The 25,787-nt window shown below is 34.9% G+C and overlaps 1 protein-coding gene across 7 annotated transcripts in view; it reads left to right on the forward strand.

Annotated features, from left to right (window-relative positions):
- HERC4 (HECT and RLD domain containing E3 ubiquitin protein ligase 4) overlaps positions 1-25,787 on the forward strand; it is a 151,867-nt gene that overhangs the window by 95,461 nt on the left and 30,619 nt on the right. For 5 of the 7 annotated variants that reach the window (XM_087432136.1, XM_087432139.1, XM_087432137.1 and 2 more), the window contains 4 exons: positions 1,763-1,935; positions 12,966-13,085; positions 22,253-22,276; positions 24,372-24,470. In XM_087432136.1, the coding sequence (XP_087288262.1) occupies positions 1,763-1,935; positions 12,966-13,085; positions 22,253-22,276; positions 24,372-24,470 (416 nt within the window). The remainder of the gene's footprint in view (positions 1-1,762; positions 1,936-12,965; positions 13,086-22,252; positions 22,277-24,371; positions 24,471-25,787) is intronic. The other 2 variants (XM_087432138.1, XM_014784914.2) reach the window with 1 other exon arrangement.

The raw sequence follows: 25,787 nt of genomic DNA on the forward strand, positions 1-25,787 counted from the left end.
TCCTTTTGTTGCTTTTTTTCTAATCATCTGATGGTTTTGTTGGAGTTGTTGGAGGCAGAGCATATTAAGTATTAAAATTTTAATCACACACAGTAGCCGAGACAGTATCAGGAAAGATAAAAACTGTTTTTCGTGTTCCCCTCCCTCATCCCCTCCAGAGTGATTTTACTATTAAAGAAGTAAAGGAGGAGGAACAGTTAAAACTGAACGAATGTGGGTGTTAAATCCTCCTTGAACTCTGTTAACACTTTGCTTTGTATTTCCCTCAGTTGCCAATTTCCTGATGTTTGATTCTACTTCTCTGCATATAGATAAGATTTTACTGCTCATCTGATCTTACAGTTCTGTCTATCTGCTCTGGTTTTTTGGCCCAAACTTGTCTTACCTTAATCTTTCTAATTGTACAGATTTCATCTCCATCTCCTGGCTGTTAGAGTTTGCTTGCTGCATTTAACCCAGTGCTTTCCTTCCTAATAGTATTTGTTCGGTATGTGAAGCTAAAATATACTGAAGTAATAAAATCAGTACAAGAAGTTTTAGGCTGAGAGTGAGCAGAGGAAGCAACAAGCAAGGGGTAGAATCCTAGAATCTGAGGGAATTAGCCAGTAATAGAAGAGTGAAGCAGGGACTCATAAGAGTATTGCTTCCAGGGCTGGCCCTGTGGCTTAGTGGTTAAGTGTGCGCGCTCCGCTACTGGTGGCCCAGGTTCGGATCCCAGGCGCGCACCGATGCACTGCTTCTCCGGCCATGCTGAGGCCGTGTCCCACATACAGCAGCTAGAAGGATGTGCAACTATGACATGCAACTATCTACTGGGGCTTGGGGAAGAAAAAAAGGAGGATTGGCAATAGATGTTAGCTCAGAGCCGGTCTTCCTCAGCAAGAAAGAGGAGGATTAGCACGGATGTTAGCTCAGGGCAGCGCTCTCTCTCTCTCTCTCTCTCTCTCTCTCTCTCTCTCTCTCTCAAGTTTTTATATTCTTTCTGTTTGCTTCAAGGATTTTGGTATTTGTACTGTAGTTAACAACTACAAATAGTAAATGTAGGGAAGGACAGGCGTGTTATACTTTACATTGTTCGTCTCCTGTATTTGATTTTCAGGAGTACTTTGCATTTTAAAGGTGGTGCTTCACAATATTTCAAGTTTATGTTAAGATGAAAGATAAAACTTGGGAAGATCCGTAAAGTGTTTTGTTTAAAAGTTAAAATTCTAATTTCCAGAGCACTTTTTAATAACTTGTTTTAATATTAGGTACAGTGGTAAGTTTTTACTATAATTTAGGAAACCAATAATGTAAATTCAATAGACCTTTCTTACTTTGTTTTTGAGAGCTTTTAGAACAGTGTTCTTTTTTTTTTTTTTTAATTTTATTTATTTATTTATTTTTTCCCCCAAAGCCCCAGTAGATAGTTGTATGTCGTAGTTGCACATCCTTCTAGTTGCTGTATGTGGGACGCGGCCTCAGCATGGCCGGACAAGCGGTGCGTCGGTGTGCGGCCGGGATCCGAACCCCGGGCCACCATCAGCGGAGCGCGCACACTCAACCGCTAAGCCACGGGGTCGGCCCTAGAACAGTGTTCTTGAACTTGAGGTTGGGGTGGTGTCTGTAAACCCTAGAAATGTTACATAAAGTATTGTGTTCTGTGTATCTTTCTGGAATTTTCAAAGGGTTAAGAGCCACTGCTTTAGAAAAAAAGTCAGTATGATTTTGAAAATTGTGACTTTTTAAATTCATTTTATTTGTGTTCACCCTTTAATAACAGAAAGCTGGTGGTCAGCGCTGGAACCTCCACTATTCCTCAAGATTGTAGAACTTTTTAAGGAAGTTGTGGTACATCTTTTGACACGCTGCAAGAGCGGCATTTCCCCTCCTGAAAGAAGAATTTTCAACAGTTTTCTTCATACTGCATTAAAGGTTTTAGAAATATTACATAGGGTATGTCCAGTAGTTCCTTTATTTTTCTCTTTCCCCCTTGCTACTAACAGATTAATGATGTTTATTTTAACATTAATATATTACAGATTTAGATCGGCATAAAAGATGTATATTATAGAAATTTGGAAAAGTTACTTAAATTTCCTTTTAAAAGAAATAATATATCTATACTTTGGAACTTTGGTCTTATTTGACTTTGTTAGGCATTTATAGGTAACTTGTCTGTAGTTGGGCAGAACAATAGCATACTAATGAATTGGAACTCTCCTTACATTTTTTGTGAAGGGCATAATTTGTTAGTTTAAATAATATGTTTTAAACAACAAACACCTAGATACAGAGAACAGATTGGTGATTACCGGAGGGGAAGGGGGATGGGAGGTAGGGGGTGGGAGGAGAGGAAAAGGGGACACATTTGCATGGTCACTGACGGCAACTAGACTTTTGGTAGTGAACATGATGTAGTCTATACAGAAGTTGAGATATGATGTACAGCTGAAAAAAAATTTTAAATGTTTTTTGTTATTTATAGGTTGTTCATATCATATTAAAGAGAATGCATCCTAGTTGTGATTATGAACATTTAAACCTCTGTTCTTTTGCTATTGGGTACTAATGGCTTCAGTCAAAATAGAACATTTCATTTGAAACAAATGACTAACTTGAAATTGGAACCATATATAATTCATTAATTTACTTATTGTTCTTTCTTACCCTTCTTCCCAGTGTAAGAAATAGTACCCTTTACAGTTGTAGCAGTTCAAAGTTATATAAAGAAGTAGAGTCTCAGCTGTTCCATTAAAGATGGATTTGAGACATCCCTGACAGCTGGTAGGTATATCTCTGTTATGCCATTTGGTGTTCTTGAGATGCTATTTTGGGAGACATGACCTAAGGGAGAAGCATATGTTTCTAGCCTCTAGAATGACTGGAAAACCCATGTGAACCTTTAATCTTTAGTTTCCTCTCCTTAACAGCTTCTTGAGCATTTTCAGACCCTTGTTGCCTAGTTCTAAGGTAAATGATAAGGGATAAAGGAGATAGTCTTGTTCTCTGTAAGAAAGAACCCTTACGGACCATTTATTTTTTCCTTTTTATTCTTTTAGTGAAGTTCTTGGGTATTTTCTACTTAACTTCTTGAACTTGCTTTTTTCTTTTGTATTTAGTATGTCCAAGATTCCTAGAAAAGAAGTCATATGTCTTCTCACTATAATTGAAATGGTAGCCGTTTCTTTTCTGGGGAAACAAGTCATTCCTATGTTTGCCTTTCCTAGAACGGGGCTTTCTTGCAACATTTAAGGGTTAACTGGATTCTGCAGTAAACTGCTATTAAGAAGATCTTCGAACTTCATGGGATGAGTCTCCACTGTTCTGTATCCCTTTGTCTAGTATTCAAGAGGTTAAATTAGATTCTTTTCCTTTCCTCTGGACTCTTTTTTCGTATTACTTCAGTGAACCATCCTTTGTCAGCTCGATCCTATTCATATAACTATTCACTCTCTTTCCTTTCCTTCCTTATCTGCTTATCTTTATTATCCCTTTAAAAAATAATCGTTTCCCCTAGCTGTGTCTTTTACTGCAGGTAAAAGAGAGGGTAGGAGAATAGGAGGAAATCGAACCTTTTGTCTTACATAATTTCACACAGAACTTGAGCAAGTAACTTAAGTTATCTGCCTAGCTTAGAAGCCTCAATTTCTACTCCATCTCCAGAGACCTTTTTGATGGAGCCATGCTAGATAATAAGATCCTAAATTCTTGCTAGCTGGAAGGGGAGGGAAAATAATCTAACAGTGGCCAGGATTAGAACCTCCTTTGTACATTAATTCATGTGAGCACTTTACATATATTCCTCATTTAACTTTTTAAACTCTGTATAGTTGATATTTTGCCCCTTATTCTGAATGTCAAGTATCATAAACTAGTAAGTAGCGGAATTGAAATACAAATACAAATCTACTTCCAAAGTCCTTGCTGTTTCTAATGTACTTCTATATTAGCAGATATAGTAATATAACGTGTTTAGAAGGAGGTTTGCTTTCATTTTATGCCCCTAGATCTAGAGGTTCATACTTTTCTAATTGCAGATCGCATTGTATTGTTAAAACACCATGTTTCTAACTCCATGTGTGCTGCTTCCTATCGGTGTGATTTTGAACAAGTCTTTCTCTTTATCACATATGCAAACAGAATTATCTTTAAAATAAGGGTTAAAATCCTGGCCTGATAATTTCCCAGCATTGATTTATTGTTCAAATTATACAATATATGTAATTATTATACATTTATAAGGCATTGACTTTGTTGTCACTACTACCACCATTTGGATGGGAAACTGCTACTTTTGACTTGACTTACTAGGTTATGAGGAAAGTGGATTCTTGTTTAAAGTTGTTACATACTCAAAAGCAAGATGATAATGGTATCAAATTCTTAAGCATCTCTTACTGGCAGTCTTCAGGGCAGTCACTTATCTTTCTTCTACCCCTTACTTTGGAGAAAACTTTCCTTGATCCTAATCTGCCATAAATAGATACCCCTAGATATTAACTGTCAGGGATGATTCATTTTCATCTTGAGTGAAACCCAAGTTGCTTATCAGAAACTTGTTTTTTCAAAGACACCTTATATCTCGCAACTATGTATATGCCTTGTCTCTGCTTCATGGTTAATAATCAGGAGAAGTTTCCTTAAGCAGTTTCCTTATTACCTTAACGCTGGAGCAGGATTAGGAACTAGAGAGCTGGACTGTGTGTTTCCTGATCATTTCAGGATATATGGATGACTTGTTCCTCCCTTATGTCATGTCCGTTGGAAAGCTTTTGAATTAAAAATCATTCCCAGTACTTCAAATGGCATCATAAGAAAGATAGCTTTGGTACCTGCTGTCAGGAATGGATGTATTACCAGATAAATGAGTTTACTGACAAGTAATTGGTTTACTTAGTAGTTTCTGAGTTTTCACACAGTACATTATAGAGATACTGATAATGCCAAAAGAAGAGAATTACTTCGTCTGTCTAGCCTGATTGCTACATATCATGCTAATCTTCTAAATCAGTGATTTTCAAATTCTTTTTGGTAGGGAACTCTTAAATAAACCAAACAGGTAAGATACACGTATATACTTAACGTATATCTCCTCTGAACTGAGATTCATAAACCAGAATACTAACCTATAATTAAAATGTGAAATAAAAGTGTTATGATCAAACGTATATAGATTTTATTTTGTACACTTTAGGCAATAATACTGAATGTATAGGTTGTTTTGAACTTGTACCATGTAGTATCTTTTTTATTCATTTTACAAATACTTACTGAGTGCCTACTGTGTGCTTATCATTGTATTAGACATTAGGGATGCAGTGATAAGGAAAAGATGTGATTTCTGCCTTTGTCAATATTATTAATGTAAAGCAGTTGTATACATACAAGTAAATAAGCGTTTATGATGTAGCGTAGTAAGTGCTAGATTAAGGAAAATGAAGGGTGCTATGAGAACACATAGGAGGGCATGTAACTCAGAAGAATTAAGGAAGGCTTCCTGGAGAAGATAATGTCATGTCAATCTTATCTACCATACAAATGTATTTTTATATATTTTTAAAAACTGTTGATTTTATATGTAAATCTATATGCAGGTCTTTTGGCTCAATCTTGTTCACTGTCTAATTTCTCTATTTTTAAAGCCATCTCTATTTTTAAAGCCATGTTAACTGATTTTCTCTTTAGTTATTAAATTATTGTGACTGAATTAACTATCAGCTATAATTTTCCCCCAAGTCCAAGTTTGACTGAAATTTGTCTGTTCCAGAACCAAACTGGGTTTCTGAATTGTTATTTTTAACATAGCATTTCTTTTCAGAAACATATATCATATCTGCAGGATATACCAACTGCAAATGCTGGTTGCCGTTGATGAAGGAAACTGCAGTTTACCTTTTTAAAACCTAAAATATTTAAGATAAAGAAAAATATATATCAAGATGTCAATGGGACATGAATCGTTTTCTACAGGAGTTAATAAATTTTAGAGTTGGATGTGGTTAAAAGTTACTGTATATATTTATAAACATAAATATTGGAGAGAGTAAAGTCAATGAGTTTTTTGTATAATTGCTGTGTATATTTTCTGTTTAGTAGAAAGAATTTGACTAAAGGCTCAAGGGCAAAGGTCTGCAAACTCTTCCTGTAAAGAGCCAGATAGTAATATTTTATACTTTGTGAGCCGTGTGGTGGTTTCTGTTACAACCACTCAACTCTCAGCTCTGCTGGAGACAGTATGTAAATGGACGGGTGTGGCTGCTTTCCAGTAAAACTTATTTACAAAGCAACCTGTTGGCAGGATTTGGCCCACAAGCTATAGTTTGCTGACCCCTGCTCTAGGATGAAGGTTTTGATCTCCATATATAAACTAAGTTGTCTTTGTTTTGTTTACAAGCCAGGAGTAGCAGTTTGACTCTGGTGAGTTTCTTCCAAATGGGTACCCTGACCACAGATAGAAATTAATCACACAGTGGAAAAAAAAGGAGTACAAAGTGCTTTTGTCAATGAATAGAGGAATTAAAAGTGTCAACTTTGGAAATGAAAGCAGTATTATTAATATGTGCTTCTTAAACTGGGTTGTTTGTACCCTCAAGAGTAGGCCACAGGATCAAGCATTGATTGCACTTGATGACAAATAATTTTAGACGTATTAATAAAAAGAAAAAAACATGTATGTGTTTTTATATATATTCTAAATATATGTTGCACATATATACAAATATTCATATATATGTATATGAACATATTAAGGAATAAGTTAGATAGTGATATAGTGAGTTAAGAATGCATGTATATTAGAGAGGCCTGTGTTAGATTTCTGGCTCTGTTAGCTGTGTGACCTTAGTTAAGTTTCTTGAACTCTAAGCCTTAGTATATTCATCCATATGATAATAGTAGTATCTATTTTATAGGGTTGTTTTAAAGATTAAATGAGATATGATGTACATGATGTCTGCTTAGTAAGTGGTCCCTAATAATAGCTATTATTATTTTATTATTGGAACCTAAAATCTGACTGTCTTTTAAGGTAAAATCTGCGCATCAGTGAAAATTTGAAGTGCCATTAGAAGCATGAACTGTATACATATCTCTTACTCATTTTATTTCTCCATCCATTCATCTCATGTTTATTGAGCACGTGTTTGGACACAAGCACTGTCTGGTAGATTTATACCTCTACTAGAGGATTCCTTTTGTTTCTTTTTAAACACTGCTTAGTTGGTTTAGTGTGTATGTGATTTTTTTAAAAATTATAAACAATTATTTTTGTTATTCTTTATAGTAAACTTAGCTAGTTTTATTTAGTTTGTGTGTTAGATCAACCTTCTTTGTTTTTTTCAAGGTTTATTTTCTTCTCCCAAATGTGGCATCTCTCTAAATGTCGGCATTTGGCCCTTTTTGTTTTGTTCTTCATCTCTCCCTCACCTCCTGCCACAGCTTTAGTTGTCTCCTTTGAGGAAAATGCTTCTCAATTATGTGTTTGAGGCCAACCTTTCCCTTGAGCTACTTGACAGTCTTGCCATCGTTTTAAACTAAAAAAAGGTTTAGTGCCAAATTTCTCATCCTTCCCACCTCTCACTCCTGCCCGTCAAGATTGTTGTTTTTTCCTGACTTGTATGTGTGTGTTCCCATCATCTTTTTTTTCAGTTACTCAGGCTTGAAATTTTAAAGTTGTCTTTGACTCTTCTGTTGTTTTCTATATCCAGTTGGCTACCACGACCACTACATTCTTTCTTATTATCTAGGAATCTTGACTCTTTAATATCCCAATTCATTTCCCTACCACTAGTCTCTGTGTCATTCTTGACTATACCTCACTCTGCCAAGAGAATAATTTTCATAAAACATCACTCTGATTCTATCATTCGTTGACTCTAAAACCTTATTTCCCCATATATCAGCTCTTGCCACAGTAATGCTGTGCAACAAAGCACACTGAAACTCATTGGGCGTAGAGTGATAAGCATTTATTCTCATTCTTGCTGGAGTGGGCCCTGCTTCAGCTTGCAAGTTGGCAGAAGTTGGTTGACCTAGACAGGATTTAGCTGGGCTTAGTTCCAAGCTGCCTGTTGGGTCAAGGTCTGTTCCATGGGCCTCTCATTCTTCTTGGACCAGCAGTTTCGCTGGGGCAGGTGTATACAAATGTTTGTCTCCTGTAGCTCATGCTATTCTCTCTGTCTAGAATATTTTTCCTTAAAATTTTTTGAAATCCTTTCCATTGACTTTACTCTTCAGTTTTTATTTTGAATATCTTTATGTATACAGAAATGTGGAAAGAAAATAGATACCTGTATGCCCTCCATTCTAGATTCAGCAACTATTATGCTGTCCCGTTAGCTTTATACATATGTGTGTGTATATACTTTTTTCTTGAATCATTTGAAAGTAAAATTCTGATATTGCCTTTTAATACTTTAGCATTCATCTTCTTGGGCATTTTCCTGCATAACAACAGTACTATGACTTTTCTTAAGAAAATTAACTGTAATTTTATAATGTCATCTATCTATCCAGGCATATTCAAATTTTCTCTGTTGTACCAAACATGTTTTTTATCTCACTGCCTTTTTTAAAACTAGAGTCCAGTCAAATTTTGTTTTTTGCATTTGTTGAGTCTTGTTAGTCTCTTTTCCATTCTATGAACATAGTATACCCCTTATTTTTTTAGGTCTGTTTATTTTCTCTCAGCAATGTTTTGTAGTTTTCAGGGGTCCTGCATATCTTTTGTTAAATTTATTCCTAAATATTTTATGTTTTTGATGCTATTGTAAATGATAATTTTAAAATTTCTATTTTCCAATTGTTTGTTGCTAGTATGGAGAAATTCAGTTGAGTTTTGTTTATTGACCTTGTACCCTGTGACCTTGATAAATTAATTTATTAGTTCCAGTAATTCTCTTATAGATTCATTTGGATTTTTTATGTACATGATCATGTTATTTTCTTGCCTTATTTTATTGACTAAGACTTCCAGTATGGTGTTGAATATAAATGGTTGCACAGGACATCCTTGCCTAGTTCCTTATCTTAGAAAGAAAGCTTTCAATATTTTACCAATAAGTATGATGTTGGCTGTAGAGTTTTTTTTTTTTTTTTAAGATAGGCTTTATCTTTTTGAAGAAGTTCCCTTCTGTTACTGGTTTGCAGAGAACGTTTATTATGAAGGGGTGTTGAATTTTTTAAGATGCTTTTTCTGCATCTCGAGATAAAAAATGATTTTTGTCTGAAATGTACTGAAATTCATTGATATTTGAATGTTACACTAACCTTGCATTCCTGGGATATACTCTACTTGAGCATTATATGTTATACTTTATATATGTTGTTGGATTTAATTTGCTAATATTTTCTTGAGGGTTTTATGTCTAAGTTCATGAGAGATGTTGATCTGATAATTTTTGTTTCTCATAATGTCATCAACTTTTAGTATCGAGGTTATTCTAGCTTCGTAAAATGAGTTAAGAAATGGTTTTCCTTTCTCTATTTTCTGAGTTTCAGATTGGCGTTATTTCTTCCTTAAATGTTTGATAGAATTCACCAGTGAAACCATCTTGGCCTGGAGTTTGCTTTTGGGAAATTTTTAAATTGCATATTAAATTTAAAAAATAGAGTTTAATTCATGTTTTCTATTTCTTCCTGAGTCAGTTTTGGTAAGATATCTATGTGGTGATGTCCCCTCTTTTATTCCTGATAGTGGTAATTTGTGTCTTCTCTTTTTTTTCTTGTTTAATCTGGCTAGAGGCTTATCAGTTTTACTGATCTTTTCAGGACACACATTTGCTTTCAGTGATTTTTCTCTAGTGTTTTTCTGTTTTTTGTTTCATCAATTTCTGCTCTTTATTTCCTTCCCTTTACTTGATTTGTCCTTAATTTGATCATCTTTTTCTAGCTTCTTAAATCAGAGGCTTAGATCATTGATTTTAGACCTTTCTTTCTAACGTGATCATTTAATGCTATAAATTTCTTTCTGTGCCTTGCTTTACCAACATCCCACAAATTTTGATGTGTGTTTTTATTTGCATTAAGTTCAAAATATTTTCCTAAAGCCCCTGTCTTCTCGCTCCAACATCTGAGTCATCTCTGAGTCTGGCTCTGTTGATTGCTTTGTCTCTGGACTTTTTTTTGTGGTTTTTTGTTTGTTTTATTTTGCTTATTTGCTTTTTGGTATATCTCATAATTTTTGGTTGTTTATAAAATAGTAGAGGCTGAAGTAAGTAGATTTAAAGCCTGTAATGGTTACACTTATTCTATGTGGCTGTTAGTGTGGGTATTTAAGTCAGTCTAGTCAGGAGTTAAACTGGGATTAAGTTTTTGGTTTGCTATAGTTACCTTCTTTGCACCAGAGGCCTCAAAATTCCTGTAGTGTTGCCTGATGCTTAAGGCGGAGGTGAAATGTCAGAAGTTTTTCCTCAGTGTTTGTGCTCCACTCTACATGCCTGCTTCATAGAGGGCTCTCTCTCCTCACTTGTGCCCCTTCCCAGTGGTAAACTGGTATTGCTTGTTACTCAGTGCTTTCAAGATTGGTAGAGGATAGAGGACAGAAAAGTTTCTTTGTTGTTGTGGTGTAGCCTTTATCTTAAACTATGTGTGCCTGGACCTTGGGATTGGGACTTTCTCAGAATTTCTGTCCCCTCCCCCAGCAGTAGGGGGCCTCTGGTCCTACTGATATAAGATTCTGGGCTCAGAACTCTTGTTAGCACCCTTCCTCCCAGGGATTGAGGGTTTTTCCCTCCTCCAGCAACAAGGCATGGAATTTGCCTCCCCTTCCTCAGTGGCATAAGGCTTTTGCTTTCGCTATTTGCGAGAAGGATCTGGGCAGGGTGACCAGCCTTGTTCCTTTCTCACAGTGGCAGCCAATTCCTTGCACCACTGAGAGGGGCTCTTAATTTTCTGCCCTGTTTCCGGTCATCCTCATGGGCACCCAATGGAGATCTCTGCAAAAGTGTCTATGAGTGAGTGCGAACTGTCTGGGGCTCCAAGGGGTTTTACACTGTCACGTTATCCCATACTCAACCTTAAGCAATTTCTGAAAATTTTAGCTGATTTCTTCTTCCCTGCTTGTATGACAATGGTATCTTCCTCTTGCCCTGCCAGAGGTGACCCATTTCTGGCATCCTATTTCTCTTTGGAAGTATCTGTCAAGCCTTGGAATTCAGGCTGCTTGGTTATCTTGTGACTTTAGCTCCCTGATAGATTCAAGAACAGTTTTGGGTAATTTAGAAGTGTTTTGTTTAATTGCCAGTGTTCTAGGATTTTCCAAATATCTTTTTGTTACTGACTTTTAGTTTAATTCCATTGTGGTCAGAGAACATACTTTGTATACTTCGAATTCTTTTAAATGTATTTATTGTGACTTGTTTTGTGGTCCAGGATATGGTCTATTTTAGTGAACACTTACACTTACTGGGTGAAATGTTCTATGACAGTGAGTTCAAGTTGGTTGAAATTGTTGTTCAAATCTTTCATACTTACTAATTTTGTCTGTTTTTTTCTATCAGTTACCAAGAAACGGGTGTTAAAATTTCCAACTATGATGGTGCTTTTGTCAATTTTTCCTTCATGTATTTTGAAGTGCTGTGATTTGGGATTGTTATGAATTCTTGATAAATTAATCCTTTTATCATTATGAAATGTTCCTTTTTTCCTATAGAAATGTTTGTCTTGAAGTCTACTTTAAGAGTAGCTTCTTAGTTGCTGCTTTCTGCTGGGGTGTTTTTTCCCCCCAAGTCTCATCTTGTACACTCATGGTTTAAGAGTTAGCCAAAGATATGGGGAGAATTTGCATGTAGATTTTGGGGCTTCACCCTCTGGATTCCTTTCTGGGATTTTTGTTCCTCACTGTCTGCCACGTTGGCAGCCTCAATCTCTGACCTGTGACTGCTCTGTCTGGTAAAATTACTGCGTTCTGCTTGAGCTCTATCCCCTGCCCCTCATGCTGATTCAGAAGTACTCCTATGGGGGAAAATGTGGATCTCACATGTACTTTCCTTCTTTCAAAAAGGCAGTGTCCATTCCTGTTTTGGTTGATCTCCAGTGTTTTTAAATAGTGGGTTTTTTATATACTGTCCAGAGTTTATCATTGTTATTGTCAGGAGGATTAGTGTGATACAAGGTATTCTGCCATATTCAGTACCAGAGCTCTTCTAGGCTCCTTTGGTTTAGAACACCTCCCACCTTTTTATTTTATTACCTTGACTTTTTGGAGAGTTCCGGCCAGTCTTCTTGTATCCTACAATCAGGATATTTGTTTTGTCTGATTATTTCCTTATGGTGATGTTTAACTTATTCCTCTATCCCTTGTATTTTCTGTAAACTGAAATTTAGATGAAGAGACTTGATTAGATTCAGATTAGACATTTTTTTGCTTCACAGATAATGTCTGTACTTCCTGTTGCATTATATCATCAGGAACATGATCGTTGATTGTCCTAGTACTGGTGGTGATTAGTTTGATCACTTGGTTGAGGTGGTGCTCTTCCACTGTAAAGATTTGTTTTTCCCTTTGTAATTAATAAGTAATTTCTAGGGTGGTAATTTATTCTCTCTTAATTTTTCACCTCCTATCCAGCTGTCACCTCTGTTTATTCTAATCAGATGCCCATACAAGATGACACTTAACAAGCATTACCTATTATTGTTATTTAAGTCCCATTCCTCAACCAGAAGTCCTTATAGTTTCTAGTTTATATGTACTATATATCCTTCAGTGGTACATACCTCCTACTGTGTGGTGGTTACATAAATATTTTTGTTTTTTACTGGGTTTTGAGGTACTGAATGCAGATATCACATCTTATAAATCTTTGTGTTTCTTATAGCACTTAATTAGCATTTTGCATATAGTATACACTCAGTGAATTATTTTTTATAGGAAGAGAAAATGAGCTAAGAAATCTCAAGCTTTTTTCTATTTAAACATTTTTCAGTCTCTGACTTAGGTACTGGTTAAATTTAATGTTAATTGCACGTTTATTTTTTTGTAGGTAAATGAGAAAACGGGACAGATTATACAGTATGATAAATTTTATATACATGAAGTACAAGAATTGATAGACATAAGGAATGATTATATCAACTGGATCCAACAGCAGGCCTATGGAATGGTATGTTTCCTATTGTATTTTATGATTCATTTTTATGTATCATTTCTTCTAATACAAAAGAAACAATTGTTTGTTTTTGACACACCAAAGTTTTTTCAGGGCTTATTTTTGAAATAAAAACACATTGCAGAGGAGCAGCGATATATTAGGCAGTATTTATAAGTAAACATTCCACTCTTATACCAAAGCCAAACCAAAGAGATAGATTACACTTTTCTAAAGAAAAATGCAGGGGGCTGGCCCGGTGGCGCAGGTGGTTAAGTGCTCGCACTCTGCTTCGGCGGCCTGGGGTTCGCCAGTTCGGATTCCAGGCACACACCTACGCACTGCTTGTCAAGCCATGCTGTGGTGGCGTCCCATATAAAGTAGAGGAAGATGGGCATGGATGTTAGTCCAGGGCCAGTCTTCCTCAGCAAAAAGAAGAGAGTTGGCAGATGTTAGTTGAAGGCCGATCTTCCTCACAAAAAAAAGAAAAATGCAAATATGACATGGATTTTTAACTCTCATTTATTTTCCATGAGGTTGCCTCTTAAGTCACTAATGTTGAGAATACTGGAGTCCGTGATACTGAAACTCTAAGAATATATTACTGTTGTGAGATCAGTGCCTCAGAACTACCAGAAGAGAACCCCAGGACCATTGATTCTTTTTTTGATATTTTCCCCCCTTTTATGTGTTTAATTTTATTTCAGATTTTTGATGTATATCCACATGTGTACATCTTTCCATGTGCTGTCTCTAATAACTATACACTTAATGTCTCATTAAAATAATAGCATAGTCTTATAAAACTTGAATTAAGCACACGAAATTTTAATATAGTAATGAGTAAGCAGGTACATATAAAAGAGTCAGGTTTAATACTCTTATTTGCTAGCCGTTATAATATACTTGAGGCCAACTTTTCCATCCTCAAATTAAGTAATTTAAGCAATATGTATGTGGCAGTTGGAGGGTGAGTAGCCTTTCATTGCTTGCTAGGCACCAGCTACAAGCTTCTTGTGGATAGGCACTTTGTCATTTTATTCACTAGCACCTCTAATAGTGTCTGGAATATATCTAGTAGGCACTAAAAAAGTACAATAGTTTTTTAATGGCAGTGTGGTTAGTGCATGCTATTTTTAGGATACTCTTACCAGTGGGAATCAGATCACTTCTAGAACATCTTTTGCTTCCCTAAGTACTTGAGTCTGGATTGGGAGAGACTTGTTGATTTTTTTTGCCAAATCACTGGGAGACTAGGTCAAGTTTACAGCCATCCTACAAACTTAGGTCTGTTCATTTGCTCGTTCCGCAGATAGTTATTGAGAATCTCCTATGTTACAGGCACTTATTTAGATATTGGAAATACAGTGATGAACCAGACAGATAAGGGCCATGTTCTCATGGACTTTATAATCTAGTGGGCAAGATGGACAGTAATCAAATAAAGCAAAAAATATTAGCTAGTAATATGCACTATATAGAGCATTAAAATAAGAGAATGTAATTAATAAAGACTGGATGGTTTCTTGTGTTTGGGTAATCAGAAAAGTCTTGTCTGATGAAGTATAAGGTGTAATCTAAATGACTGGAAGCAGCCACATAAGATCAGGGCAGAGAGAATTTCAGGAAGAATCAGCATCTAGTAAAAGACCTGAAGTGAGAACAAGCTTGACATGTTTGAAGGATAAAAAGAGGCCAGTATGGCTAAAATATGGGAGTGGGAAGAGTTCTGGGAAAGGATCAGAGAAATGGGCAGGTGCCAGATCATAGAGGGTTTCATAAATTAGGATCAGGAACTCTGAGGTGTTATAGTAAGCCATTAGAGGGTGGAAAGATACAATGTGATTTATATTTTTAAGTAATCGCTCTGTCAGCTATCTGGAGAATGGAGTGAAAATGAAAGAGGGAGACTAGTTAGAAGACTGTTTTTTAGTAGATTAGGGCAGAGAAAATGACGGGTTTGATTGGGATGGTAGTCGTGTAGACAGAAGATGGAAATGGTCTTGGAATACCTCTTGGGGGTAAAAGGGACAAGAATTGCTGATGGATTGGCTATGAGATGAGGAAAGGAGAGAAATCAACAAAGGAGATTAAGAAAGAGTGGCAGGTGAGGTAGGAGGAAAACTAGGAGAGAGTAGTGGAAACCAAAACTAAAAAGTGAAGGAGAAAGACTATGTTGAATGCTGCTGAGAAATAGGATAAAACCATAGAATCGAGCAATGAATTTGGTTACGTGAAGGTCATTGGTAATAACCTTGATAATGCCAATCTGGAGTAAGGTACGAGAGAAATTTGGAGGTGAGGAATAAGGAAGAACAACCCTAGGTAATACTTTCAAGAAGTTCTGCATTGAAGAGGAAGGAGTAAAAAAAGTGAAGTCAAAAGCTGGAGTCAAAGGACCAACAGTTTTTTAAGAAAGAAAAGTTTGAATAAATATTTCCTTTTTCCTTCCCTATTTAAACTAAATCTCTCATCTAGGCAAAGCTTTTCAAACTTCTTCTAGAGCACCCCTAAGAGCGGGAGAAGAAACCTTTTTTTTTGAGGTTATTGACTTTCCCTCGGCAAGCGCAAATTTTGGACATAAATATTTATTGCAATGTAAAAGGGATTTAAATGGTTTACCATTGAAGAAAATGGATGCTTCGGAAAATGAACTTTGTTTATACCAAGACTTTGCATATGAACCCTGACACACCACGTATGGTACCCTAGGTCTTTGAGCAGTGTTTTTGAAACTGGAGTGATATGGACCCCTTTTAAAGTAAAACAATTTCTTAAGAAGCCTAATGTTCACTTACGTTAATTATGATTGTCTTATTTAAATACATACGAACACTAAACTAGCTCTAAACTCCTGGTGCTTAGCTTTTAAAAGAACTCTAAAACCATAACAAATTTATAAATTAATTATAAATAATACTACAAATTTAAAAATCAAATTAATATTTTGTATGAAGGAGGATTATGTTCTGATGATCAGGAATCTCAGCTCACAACCTAAATATGATAAGGAAAATGTAATCTAAGAGCACCTGGGTTCAAATCCCACCTCAGTATTTATTCGCTCTATGTCCTTGGGGAAATTACTTAATTCCTTTTCTGTAAATTAGAGATAATAGTACCTACCTTGTATAGTTATTGAAAAGATTAATTGATATGATCCATATAGAGTGCTAAGGGCAGTTCTTGGCACATAGTTAAGTCTTGGTAGAATGGTGGTTATTATTACTGGCTGCTTTGACAAAGGCTTTAAGTTTGGCAGTAACCTCGATTCTGAGGTGTCTGGTAATTGTTCTCTTGCTGCCTTTCTCTATTTGAACTACAATGAAACATTTGCTTTTAGAATGAAATTTGATACTCATTTGGTCTTCACTGATATATCAAGCACATCATTTATATATGAAGTCCTAGACATGGGAATCCTATAAGGTACCAGTTTGATTATAATCACAGCCATTACAACTCTTGGAGTTTCATGGTGATATTGGGAGTATAAATGGATTATTCTAATTTAGATTTTTTAAATCAATTTTTTAAAATTATTGATATAAAAATACTAAAATTAAAAATTGCCCCAGGGCACTTATAGACATGTAAGAATATATCCCCCAGGGATCTGCAAGACCAGTTTGAGAAACATTCTAGAAAGTCATATCCTCCTGGATCACTGTGCATTAGATCAGATGTCCTTTGACATCCAGATTTATATCTAGTATTTGAGTCATAAACTACTTGTGTTCTGAGCAAGTTAAGAGAAATGCCAGTCTAATGGGATTTTTTAGTTAGCAATAATCTTGTGCTGCATGGAAAAGCTATGGTTTGAATGTTTACTTTCAAGTATAGCAGGCCTGTATCCAAACTCCTCTTGGTATATATAGTTGTGGTGATATCAAATTGAATTTCCTTAGGAGCTATTTCATTGCTACCATTTTCTGGTAAGAGACAGTACACCTTACTATTTCTAGGCTTTTCCTCTTTGCTTCTCATTCTCTCCAGATCTATTATGTGGTTGCTATACCTGAGAATTGCCCTCTTTTACTCTACTCTTTCAACCACATGCTTTTCCTTTCTCTCCATTTATAGACAAAGTGATATTGAATAGGTGGTTGAGGTGGTGAAAGTTTGTTCTTTATATAATTTGCATAATGGGTTTAATATCACATCTTAGAAATCAGAATCCAGAACCCATGATTTGGGTTCTTCTAATCTACCTCTGGGAATAGAAGGCTGGCAATTTACTTTGAAGGTCTTTCTGCAACTTTTAAATAGTTTGTTAATTTATATTAGTGACATTTGACATCACAGAACTTCTTTGTTTGAGAGAGTTCAAAGCACTTTTACATTTACACATAACTCTAAAGACTTCTTTCCTGAGGCTTTTTAATAAAATTCATACTTGTATTTTATAATCTCAATGATGTCTTAACCCAGTCTTAATACTGGGTTGACCCTATAAGTAAAGTTTCAAAGAATCGATTCTAAAGATACTGTTTTGTGATGATATAGATGTGTGTATGTGTATTTACATACACATATACATATGTATATACACATGTATAAACGCATATATATGTACTCATATGTATATATACACACATACATGTGTATACCATTATTGAACAAGAGTTATGATCTTGGAATAATTCCGTTGCTTTGGTGTGAAAGTTTAAGATTGTTAGAACATAATTACTATGAATTATAAGAAATACATGTCTGTAAATTTTAATTATATATAATTAAATTATCAATTTAGTTAAATAAACTATATAATTAAATTATATATATATACACACATAACTTTACCTTGTTCTAAACACTGCAAGGAAATTATTTTACCTTTTTTATATTTGTCTTTATGCCATAATTTGTTGAGATTTTTTTTTTCTCCATTTCCTTTCTTTCCCTGATCAAGGATTTTAAGAATCCGTCAGGTATACACTTCCCTGATCCCTAAACATTAAAAACTAATTCTGTAAAATTTTTTTGCTTTCCTAGTAATATCCTTTTGTACTGCTGAGACTTCTAACTTTTCATCTCATCCCCTTCCATTTTCCCATTCTTTTTTACCTTTTTTCCTTTACATGTTTTCATGAAGTTTTGCTTGATCCTCCTATTCCTGCTGGTAAATATATAAGCTTCTCTGTTTTGTTTGTTTTTTAAGACTCTGATCTTGGTGTATGGAACTGTTTTTTTTAAGTTGGATTCCTTTTGCTTTTTATCTGTTTTTCTCCATCTACAGTAATAACTTGGCAAAATAAAAGGGCACATGGGTTCTCTTTCTTTTTATCTTCTGCTTTTGATGATTTTTCTCCACTTTCTAGGTACTATTATTCTCAGTTGTCTTCCTTACGCTCTTTTAACTTTGCTGTTAAATTGTTTATAAAAAATACCTTAGTGGTTATTACTAAACTCTTTGCTCTTTTTTCTTCCCTTTCTTATACTTTTAGTTACTATACATACATATCATCAATATATATCTAGTAAAAATTGACTAATTTAGAATAAAATACAGAAAGGTCTGTGCCTGTTTGAATTACTCTAAGATTCAAGTTAAGCATTTTTTAAAAATGCATGTTCATTTATTTCAAGAGCTGTGTATAGCTATGTAAGACATGTCAGATATAAGTAGGTACTAATAAAAATATTTAGTAAATTGGAGAAATTCTTGCAGTCTTTGAAATTACATATAAATATATATATATATTTTAGGTCATAAGTCTTATTTATTCAGTATTAATTGTGCTGTGTATATAAAGCATCACTGTATTTGTGCAATGGAGTTAAGTTTTTTACTTTAACTATGGACATTACTAACTAGCAACATGACATGTTCACCAGCGAACTAGGAAGATAGATACAGCAGCTGGGGAGACCAGCTTTGGGAAGATACTCCAGTACTTCCTGGGTTTTAGTTTCTTCTTCATTTAATAAAATGAAGAAATTAAAGTAGTTTTGTGTTCCCTTGCAGCTTTAATATTTCCCAGAAAAGTTCATCCTTGCTTTTTAAAGCTTCCTTGTCATTTTTAATGACATTAGTATTTTGCACACTCTTAGACTGATTCCTTGTGCATTGGATTACCAAATTATGTTTGTGTTTTTTCCATTTCCTTCATGTTTTAGAAGTATCTTTTTATTTCTGTCTAGTTGCCAACACCTTTCATATTTATTTGAATTACTTTAATAACTTCGTTATCCTCTCTTTATACCTTCTCAGAGTATAACATCTGTTAAATCAAGATGACACCAGCAGTGATATAGTGTTTTGCCATAAGTAATTAGTTGAAACTAAAATGTGCCAAGGAGCTGCATCTTTTTTGTCTACAGCAAACTGGAACTATCATTAACCATTGGTGTTAAAACTTAGCGAAGTCTGCTTTAGACCCTGAGACCCTAACTTTTGAACATTCCTTCAGGCCTTTCTCACTCTAGCTTCTAGGACATTGGGCCAAGGCATGCCTAATTTTAGTTACTCAATTTCAGGGCCCCCACTCTAAAAACAGCCAGCAATTAGTGCTTGAGTATATGTGGATTTGGAGCCAATAGTAGCTCACACATTGAATGATATGTTGAATTTTTAGTAATAGACCTTTAATTGACCTCACGTTTTGTAATATCCTGTCCGCTCTCCCCGCACCACTTTGTTTTCCTTTCAAATCTCCCTTGGAAATACTACTTTGACTGAAGTAGATTTGCAACTAACATAACTACCTTTCAATTCTAATATTTCCCAGAAGAGTTTATCTTTGCTTTTTTAAGCATTTACATTTTTTAAATGTTTGACCTTTTGTCTAAGATCCATAACCCTTAAATTGGAGTTTCTAATAATGATCTTAATCTGGTTTTTCTTTGATGCCTCATTCCTAGATAAATCACTTTACTTGATATCTAATACAGTCATGGGTTGCTTAATGACAGGAATACGTTCCGAGAAATGCATTGTTAGGCGATTTCGTCATTGTGTGAACATCGTAGAGTGTACTTACGCAAACCTAGATGATATAGCCAACTACACACCTAGGCTATATGGTACTAATCTTATGGGACCATCATTATATATGCAGTTCGTCATTGACCAAAACATCGTTATGCAGCCCATGACTAGTCTCTTTTCTTTTCTTAGGTTTTCCACATGTCCCATTTTTCATGTTCGTTCTACCTTACTTCTGTCTCTATAATCAAACTTGTGTTCTGTTTTCATATGGTTTAGTCACACTATAAATTCTAACATGACTTCCCCAATGCATAATAATATGTATACCATCTTTATTTATTTACAGGTAGCAATTAAAAAAATACTGCATATGTTAATATTTTATTATTTCCTTAAGAATAAAATCCATCTCCCATGGTGTAGACTCCCTTGATAGCTAGGATAGTTATCAAGCAGGCCATACATAGTCAGAAAATATTGAAAGGTGTTTCTTTGCTTATTCAAACTTTCTTGGTAGTGACAGCACTTTAAAAATGTCCCAGAAGATACACTATAAAAAGATTTCAGATCTTCCTAAGTGGCTTTCAAGTTAAACGGAGTGTAATCTAAAAGGCTCTTTCTGCAGAACAGCTTCTAAATACATTCTTCTTGTTAACACTGCCAGTAGGTGCACTTATTTAGTGATAACTTGGTATTCTGAATTTTTTGAAAGAAACTATTATCAATAATTACCTTTCTCAGAATAGGATTTGTATAGAGTCATATTTTGCTTATGCTTATACTGCTTTGGCTTTATTTAGCACAGTATGGTGAGAGAACCCCTAAGTCTTTGGTAATATCCTAAAGTTTCCAAGCATACCCCTCAAGGCATGCAAGAATTTAACCAACTACAAAGTTAGAGGGACCAGTCTGCACAAGACTGCCCTCACTTCTGATACCAATTGCAAGTTAGGGGAGTTCCCCAAACCACCCTCAGGTTCAATAATTTGCTACAAAGCCTCACAGAATTCACTGGAAACTATTATACTGACATTTACAGTTTATTACAGGGAAAGGATACAGATTAAAATCAGCCAAGGGAAGAAGCACATAGAGTGGAGTCTGGGAAAGCTACCAAAGGGAGAGCTTCTGTTTTCCTCTCCCTGTGGAGTCGTGGACACATTACTTTCCCAGCATCCGTATGTGACAGTACTCACAGAGTATTGCCAGCCAAGGAAGCTTACTGAACCTTGGTGCCCAGAGTTTTTATTGCTGCTCAGTCACATAGTGCCCATGTGGCTGACCTTTAGTCTCCAGCCCTTCTGGAAGCAGAACTGATAACCACATGGCCCAGAGCCCCTAGGCAAACAAAGACACTCTTGTCAGGCGTGACATACCAAAGGCCTATAGGTCACCTCCCGGTAGCTGAGGGTAAAGCCAGACCTCTCTTTGGATAAGATTAATTCCTCACTATACAAGGTGCTATCTGCAAATTTAGTAACATATTTTTGGAGATTCTGGCACTTTATATGAGTTTATACCCTGAGCATACGTGGGAGTTTTCTGCAAGAAAGTGTACGTTGCTAGTCAGTGAAGTGGTAAGCTTTCATTATAATTTCCATTATTATTTCCTTCATAAGTATCTCTTTCTCTCTCCATTTCTTCTTTCTGCTTACCAACCCCTGTGCCCTGTCCTGTACTTTCTATTTGAAGCTAATTTCATTGTTAAAGAACACTTAATATAAAATATCTTACATTTCCCTGGTTATTTCTGCCAAATAAAAACAACCTATGGCTTATTTTCCTCACTTCGTTTCCATATAGCATTTTAATCTACTAAATACTTTTCAAACATTTTGTCAAGATTAACCAAGTCTTAAAGTCTGAGGAATATTTTCTCCATTTTCCAGGTGGAGAAACTGAGCTATAAAGTTATTTCTTCAAGACCAAGTTAGGCTTAGAATTAGTTTCCCTATTCTACCTAAATTCTGCAAATGAGGTGCTTAGTTGCTGAAACCAAATTTCATTATGTTTAAGCCTCGATAATTTTATGATCACAAGATATCTGAAATAAATGTCTTACATTTATAGATACAGATATATAAGGTGCATGTGGAAAGGGTAAGTTTTGTTGTGGATGTATTTTGGTCTACTTCATTAATTTCAGTATTCTATAGCAAAATATGTGAAATGGTACTTTGAATAGATATAGTTAAATTTGGACACTAACATTGCTCTTTCCTCATTGTTACATTCCGCACTGCTGTCTTAGGATGTCAACCATGGATTAACTGAGGTAAGTTTGGTGTCATAAAGTCTCATGTTCAGAGTAAGATATACTCTGTTTTGTCTTAAGTGATAGGAGAGCCAAAGGTTCCTCTTTTGTGTGACTTTGCTATATATGTAATTATTTTGAAAAAATGAGTGTATAGAAGTTGTCCTGTATAACGTTTCAGAGGAATTTTCTGAAGAAAATTAAAACCTCTCTTTTAGTTAACATTACACCTGTATGATGCCTTTCAATAATATTTACTTTAAAATAATTCCTATCCTGAAGTCTTCCGGTATAAAATTTAATGTGTCCTCATGATATAAAAAAGCAAACTTTTAAAATTCGAACTGCCCACCCAATAGGGCAGAAAATATTTTCTATTAGAAAAGTAAAAGATCTTCAGTTTTTAAATAACTGATACTCGAAATGGTCATAAAATTAAATAAACTCTTTCAGTATGATCATCTTCCTCACTTTGTCTAATGTACTATTTTAATATATAAAGTTCTAGCACTTTGGCTTACATAAACAACAACCCTAAATCCCCTTTTTAACACTTGGGAATGTTATGATACTTTTATACTTCTGTTATAGACTTTAGGTTTTCAGGTTTTGCTTTGCTTTGCTTTTTTCCCAGCACTTGAACCAATGAAGCATTTAGAGTTAGCTTTAAATTATAGGCCTAACATTGTTTGCTTCTTCATCCTCAAATAGAAGTAGCATGTACAATTATGAAATCATAGAGTTTTGGAGCCAAAGGGGACTTTAGAAATCACCTCTTTTTTTGTGTTTCAGAGTAGTAAAATGACTTTCTACCATCAATAGCTAGTTAGTGAGACAAATACAGGATGGAGGTAAAAATTGTTATATGAAAAATAGTGAAGAATGATAATTTACTACAAGGCTAATAGTATAACTCAGCGTGTTGTCTTATATGTTGAGAACAAAGAGTTGGTAGTCTCGTATTCTATACTGATTGGGCGCTATTGGATTATTTCGTTTGTTTTTGGTGGCCATAGTTAAGCGAGACTTTGACAAATTGAAATACATTTAAAAGAAGGCAGTTAGGATGGAGAAGAGCTGGAAACCGTATTATTTTCAGAATGGTTAGAAAAACTGGGAATGTTTAGTGTAGAAAAAAGACAACTTAGGGAGAGCATGGAGTCTTGAAATATTTAAACCATATACACTTCCCTGCAGGGCTGGAGACTAAAATACAAAACCAAGTGATATATAGAAATTCAGATTCAGACTTAATGTAAAGAATTTTCTAAGCTAACTTAAAAAGAAGTGGAGTGTTTCATGGTGTATTAAGTCTTCACTGGTAGCCTTTATAGCAGGGGCTGTGTGTCAGGGCTGACACAAAAATATTGCCTTATTGGGTAGATGGTAGGAATATATCCTCCAACTTCAAGAATCTGTGACTGGCAGTTCTTAGCTCCTTGTATTTTTCTGCACTATTAAATACTTGGCAATCAATCACTGCATTACCTGCCAGGATAAATAATTGTCTATAAGGTGACTACTGTCTGGTAATGGTAATAATAGATCAGTTCTCCCAACTTTAGTGATTGACAGAGAATAATAATAATAGTGGTGCTTATTTTGTATATTAATGAACAGATTGTTTGGCTCACAATAATGTTAGCACCCTAATGGCAGGCAGTAAATATCTGTTAAATGAATGAATAAGCAGATTGCTTATTATTGGCTTCAGTTGCTTATTATTGGCTTCAGTTGCTAGAGTAGCCCTAACATATAAGACCTGGGTACTGTATTTAACATAAGAGCCCCCAATTTTGGAATACATTTGCAACCTAATTCACTGAAACTTGGAGTTAATGTATGTTAAGCAAAAGATACTTGTCGTTTATGATTTTGTGGATTCTCAAGTATACAGATCCCTCCTAAAATTCGGAATTGGGGTTATTCCTATGCCTCATCTAATTATCAGTAAAAATTTTATATTTGGAAATAAGCAACATGTTTTATTTATAATTCCTGAATGACACACAAGTAAATAAACCAAGAATGTGATCAACTTTACAAGAAATGACAGTACCTACAAGAAATATATCACAAACGAGTTTGTACTAATACGTTAATGTTTTATTTCCAGTTGGCAGATATCCCTGTTACAATCTGCACATATCCATTTGTATTTGATGCCCAAGCAAAAACTACTCTGTTACAAACAGATGCAGTCTTACAGATGCAGGTAAAATATTATATAATACTAATCTGATTTGAGAGTGGTTTTTGAATTGTTTCTGTGATGTTTTTAAAAAGTAAATATTTGAAACTTGCCTATAATCAGTAATCTTTGGGGACATTTTGTACCTTTATGGCCTGTCTTTTGCAAAGTACCTTTGGTACCTATAAAAAGGACTGTTGCATGTGACTTGTATGTTTCTTATGAGGGCTCCTTATATTTGAGTGAAAGTAGAATAATTTAGCTTTTAATCATTTTAAATCTAAAAAAATGGTGTAAACCTCTTTTGTTATAGAAATATGCAATCTTTATGAACAATTTTGCTAGTTTACTTGATGAAATGTTGGTTTGTTTCAAATTTATAAACTTGGTGAAAGATGGAAGTGATTAGAGGTGAGATGATGTTAAAGTAGGAGACATTTGATCACTTGTTAGGAGGAGGGTATGAAATTTCCTTGGAGAAAGTTTTAGTAATAAATAAGGTATTTTCCTGAGGTTGGTCTCCTCCTGCTCCCTCTCATTTCTCTCCTCTACCCCCTCCATTTTATGTTGAGCATTCTTTCATTTATAATGAAGATTTTTAAAACTAGTTTACATTATGACTTTGAAGGGCTATAGTAGGTTTGCTTTATCATTTGAACCTGTAAATTAAAAAGTTTTTGAGTTTTTTCCTCTGGTATAGAATATCTGACTATAGAGGCTAAGGACTAAGAAAAGTATGAGAAAAGTATGAGACTTTGGGCACTTAATATTCTAAAATTGCTTTAAGAAATTGGAAAACCCATCCAATTTTGATAGCTATTTTCATTCCTTTAAAATAAATGCATTTGATATTCTAAATCCCTCCGGATATTTAAATAATAAATACTAGGGGGGATTTTAGAGATGTGCTTTATTTCCATTTTCATCAACAGAAGAAATAAATATTTTTGTAGTTTTCTGTAAGAACAGCTAGTAAACCAGTTTTTTGGTGGTCTTTGTTAAAACAGTAAGTTAATCACTTGGTGCTTTTAATATAGGATATATTCCATTTTAGAACAAGAACACAGGAAAAACCATAGGAAAAGAATATAGGCTTTAAATGGTAAAAGCCAAATTCTTGGTTTGTGAGTGCATATGGTGATCACTGTACTAGATGAATTTCTATAATACCTTCTAGCCAGGCTGTTCCTTATTCTCTTTAGAGGTTTGTTTTAATGCTGTTTTCTTTTTCTCATCACTCTCCATCCCAGTTACATTTTGAGAAACAACGGTGTTCAGATTTATCAGTATTATTATAGTTCTATGCTTACTTAACTTAATGGTATCATTTGTTACACATTA

The sequence above is a fragment of the Ceratotherium simum genome, chromosome 6 (assembly GCF_057802395.1).
Source record: "Ceratotherium simum simum isolate JZ-2026a chromosome 6, ASM5780239v1, whole genome shotgun sequence".
Lineage (NCBI taxonomy): Eukaryota > Metazoa > Chordata > Mammalia > Perissodactyla > Rhinocerotidae > Ceratotherium > Ceratotherium simum.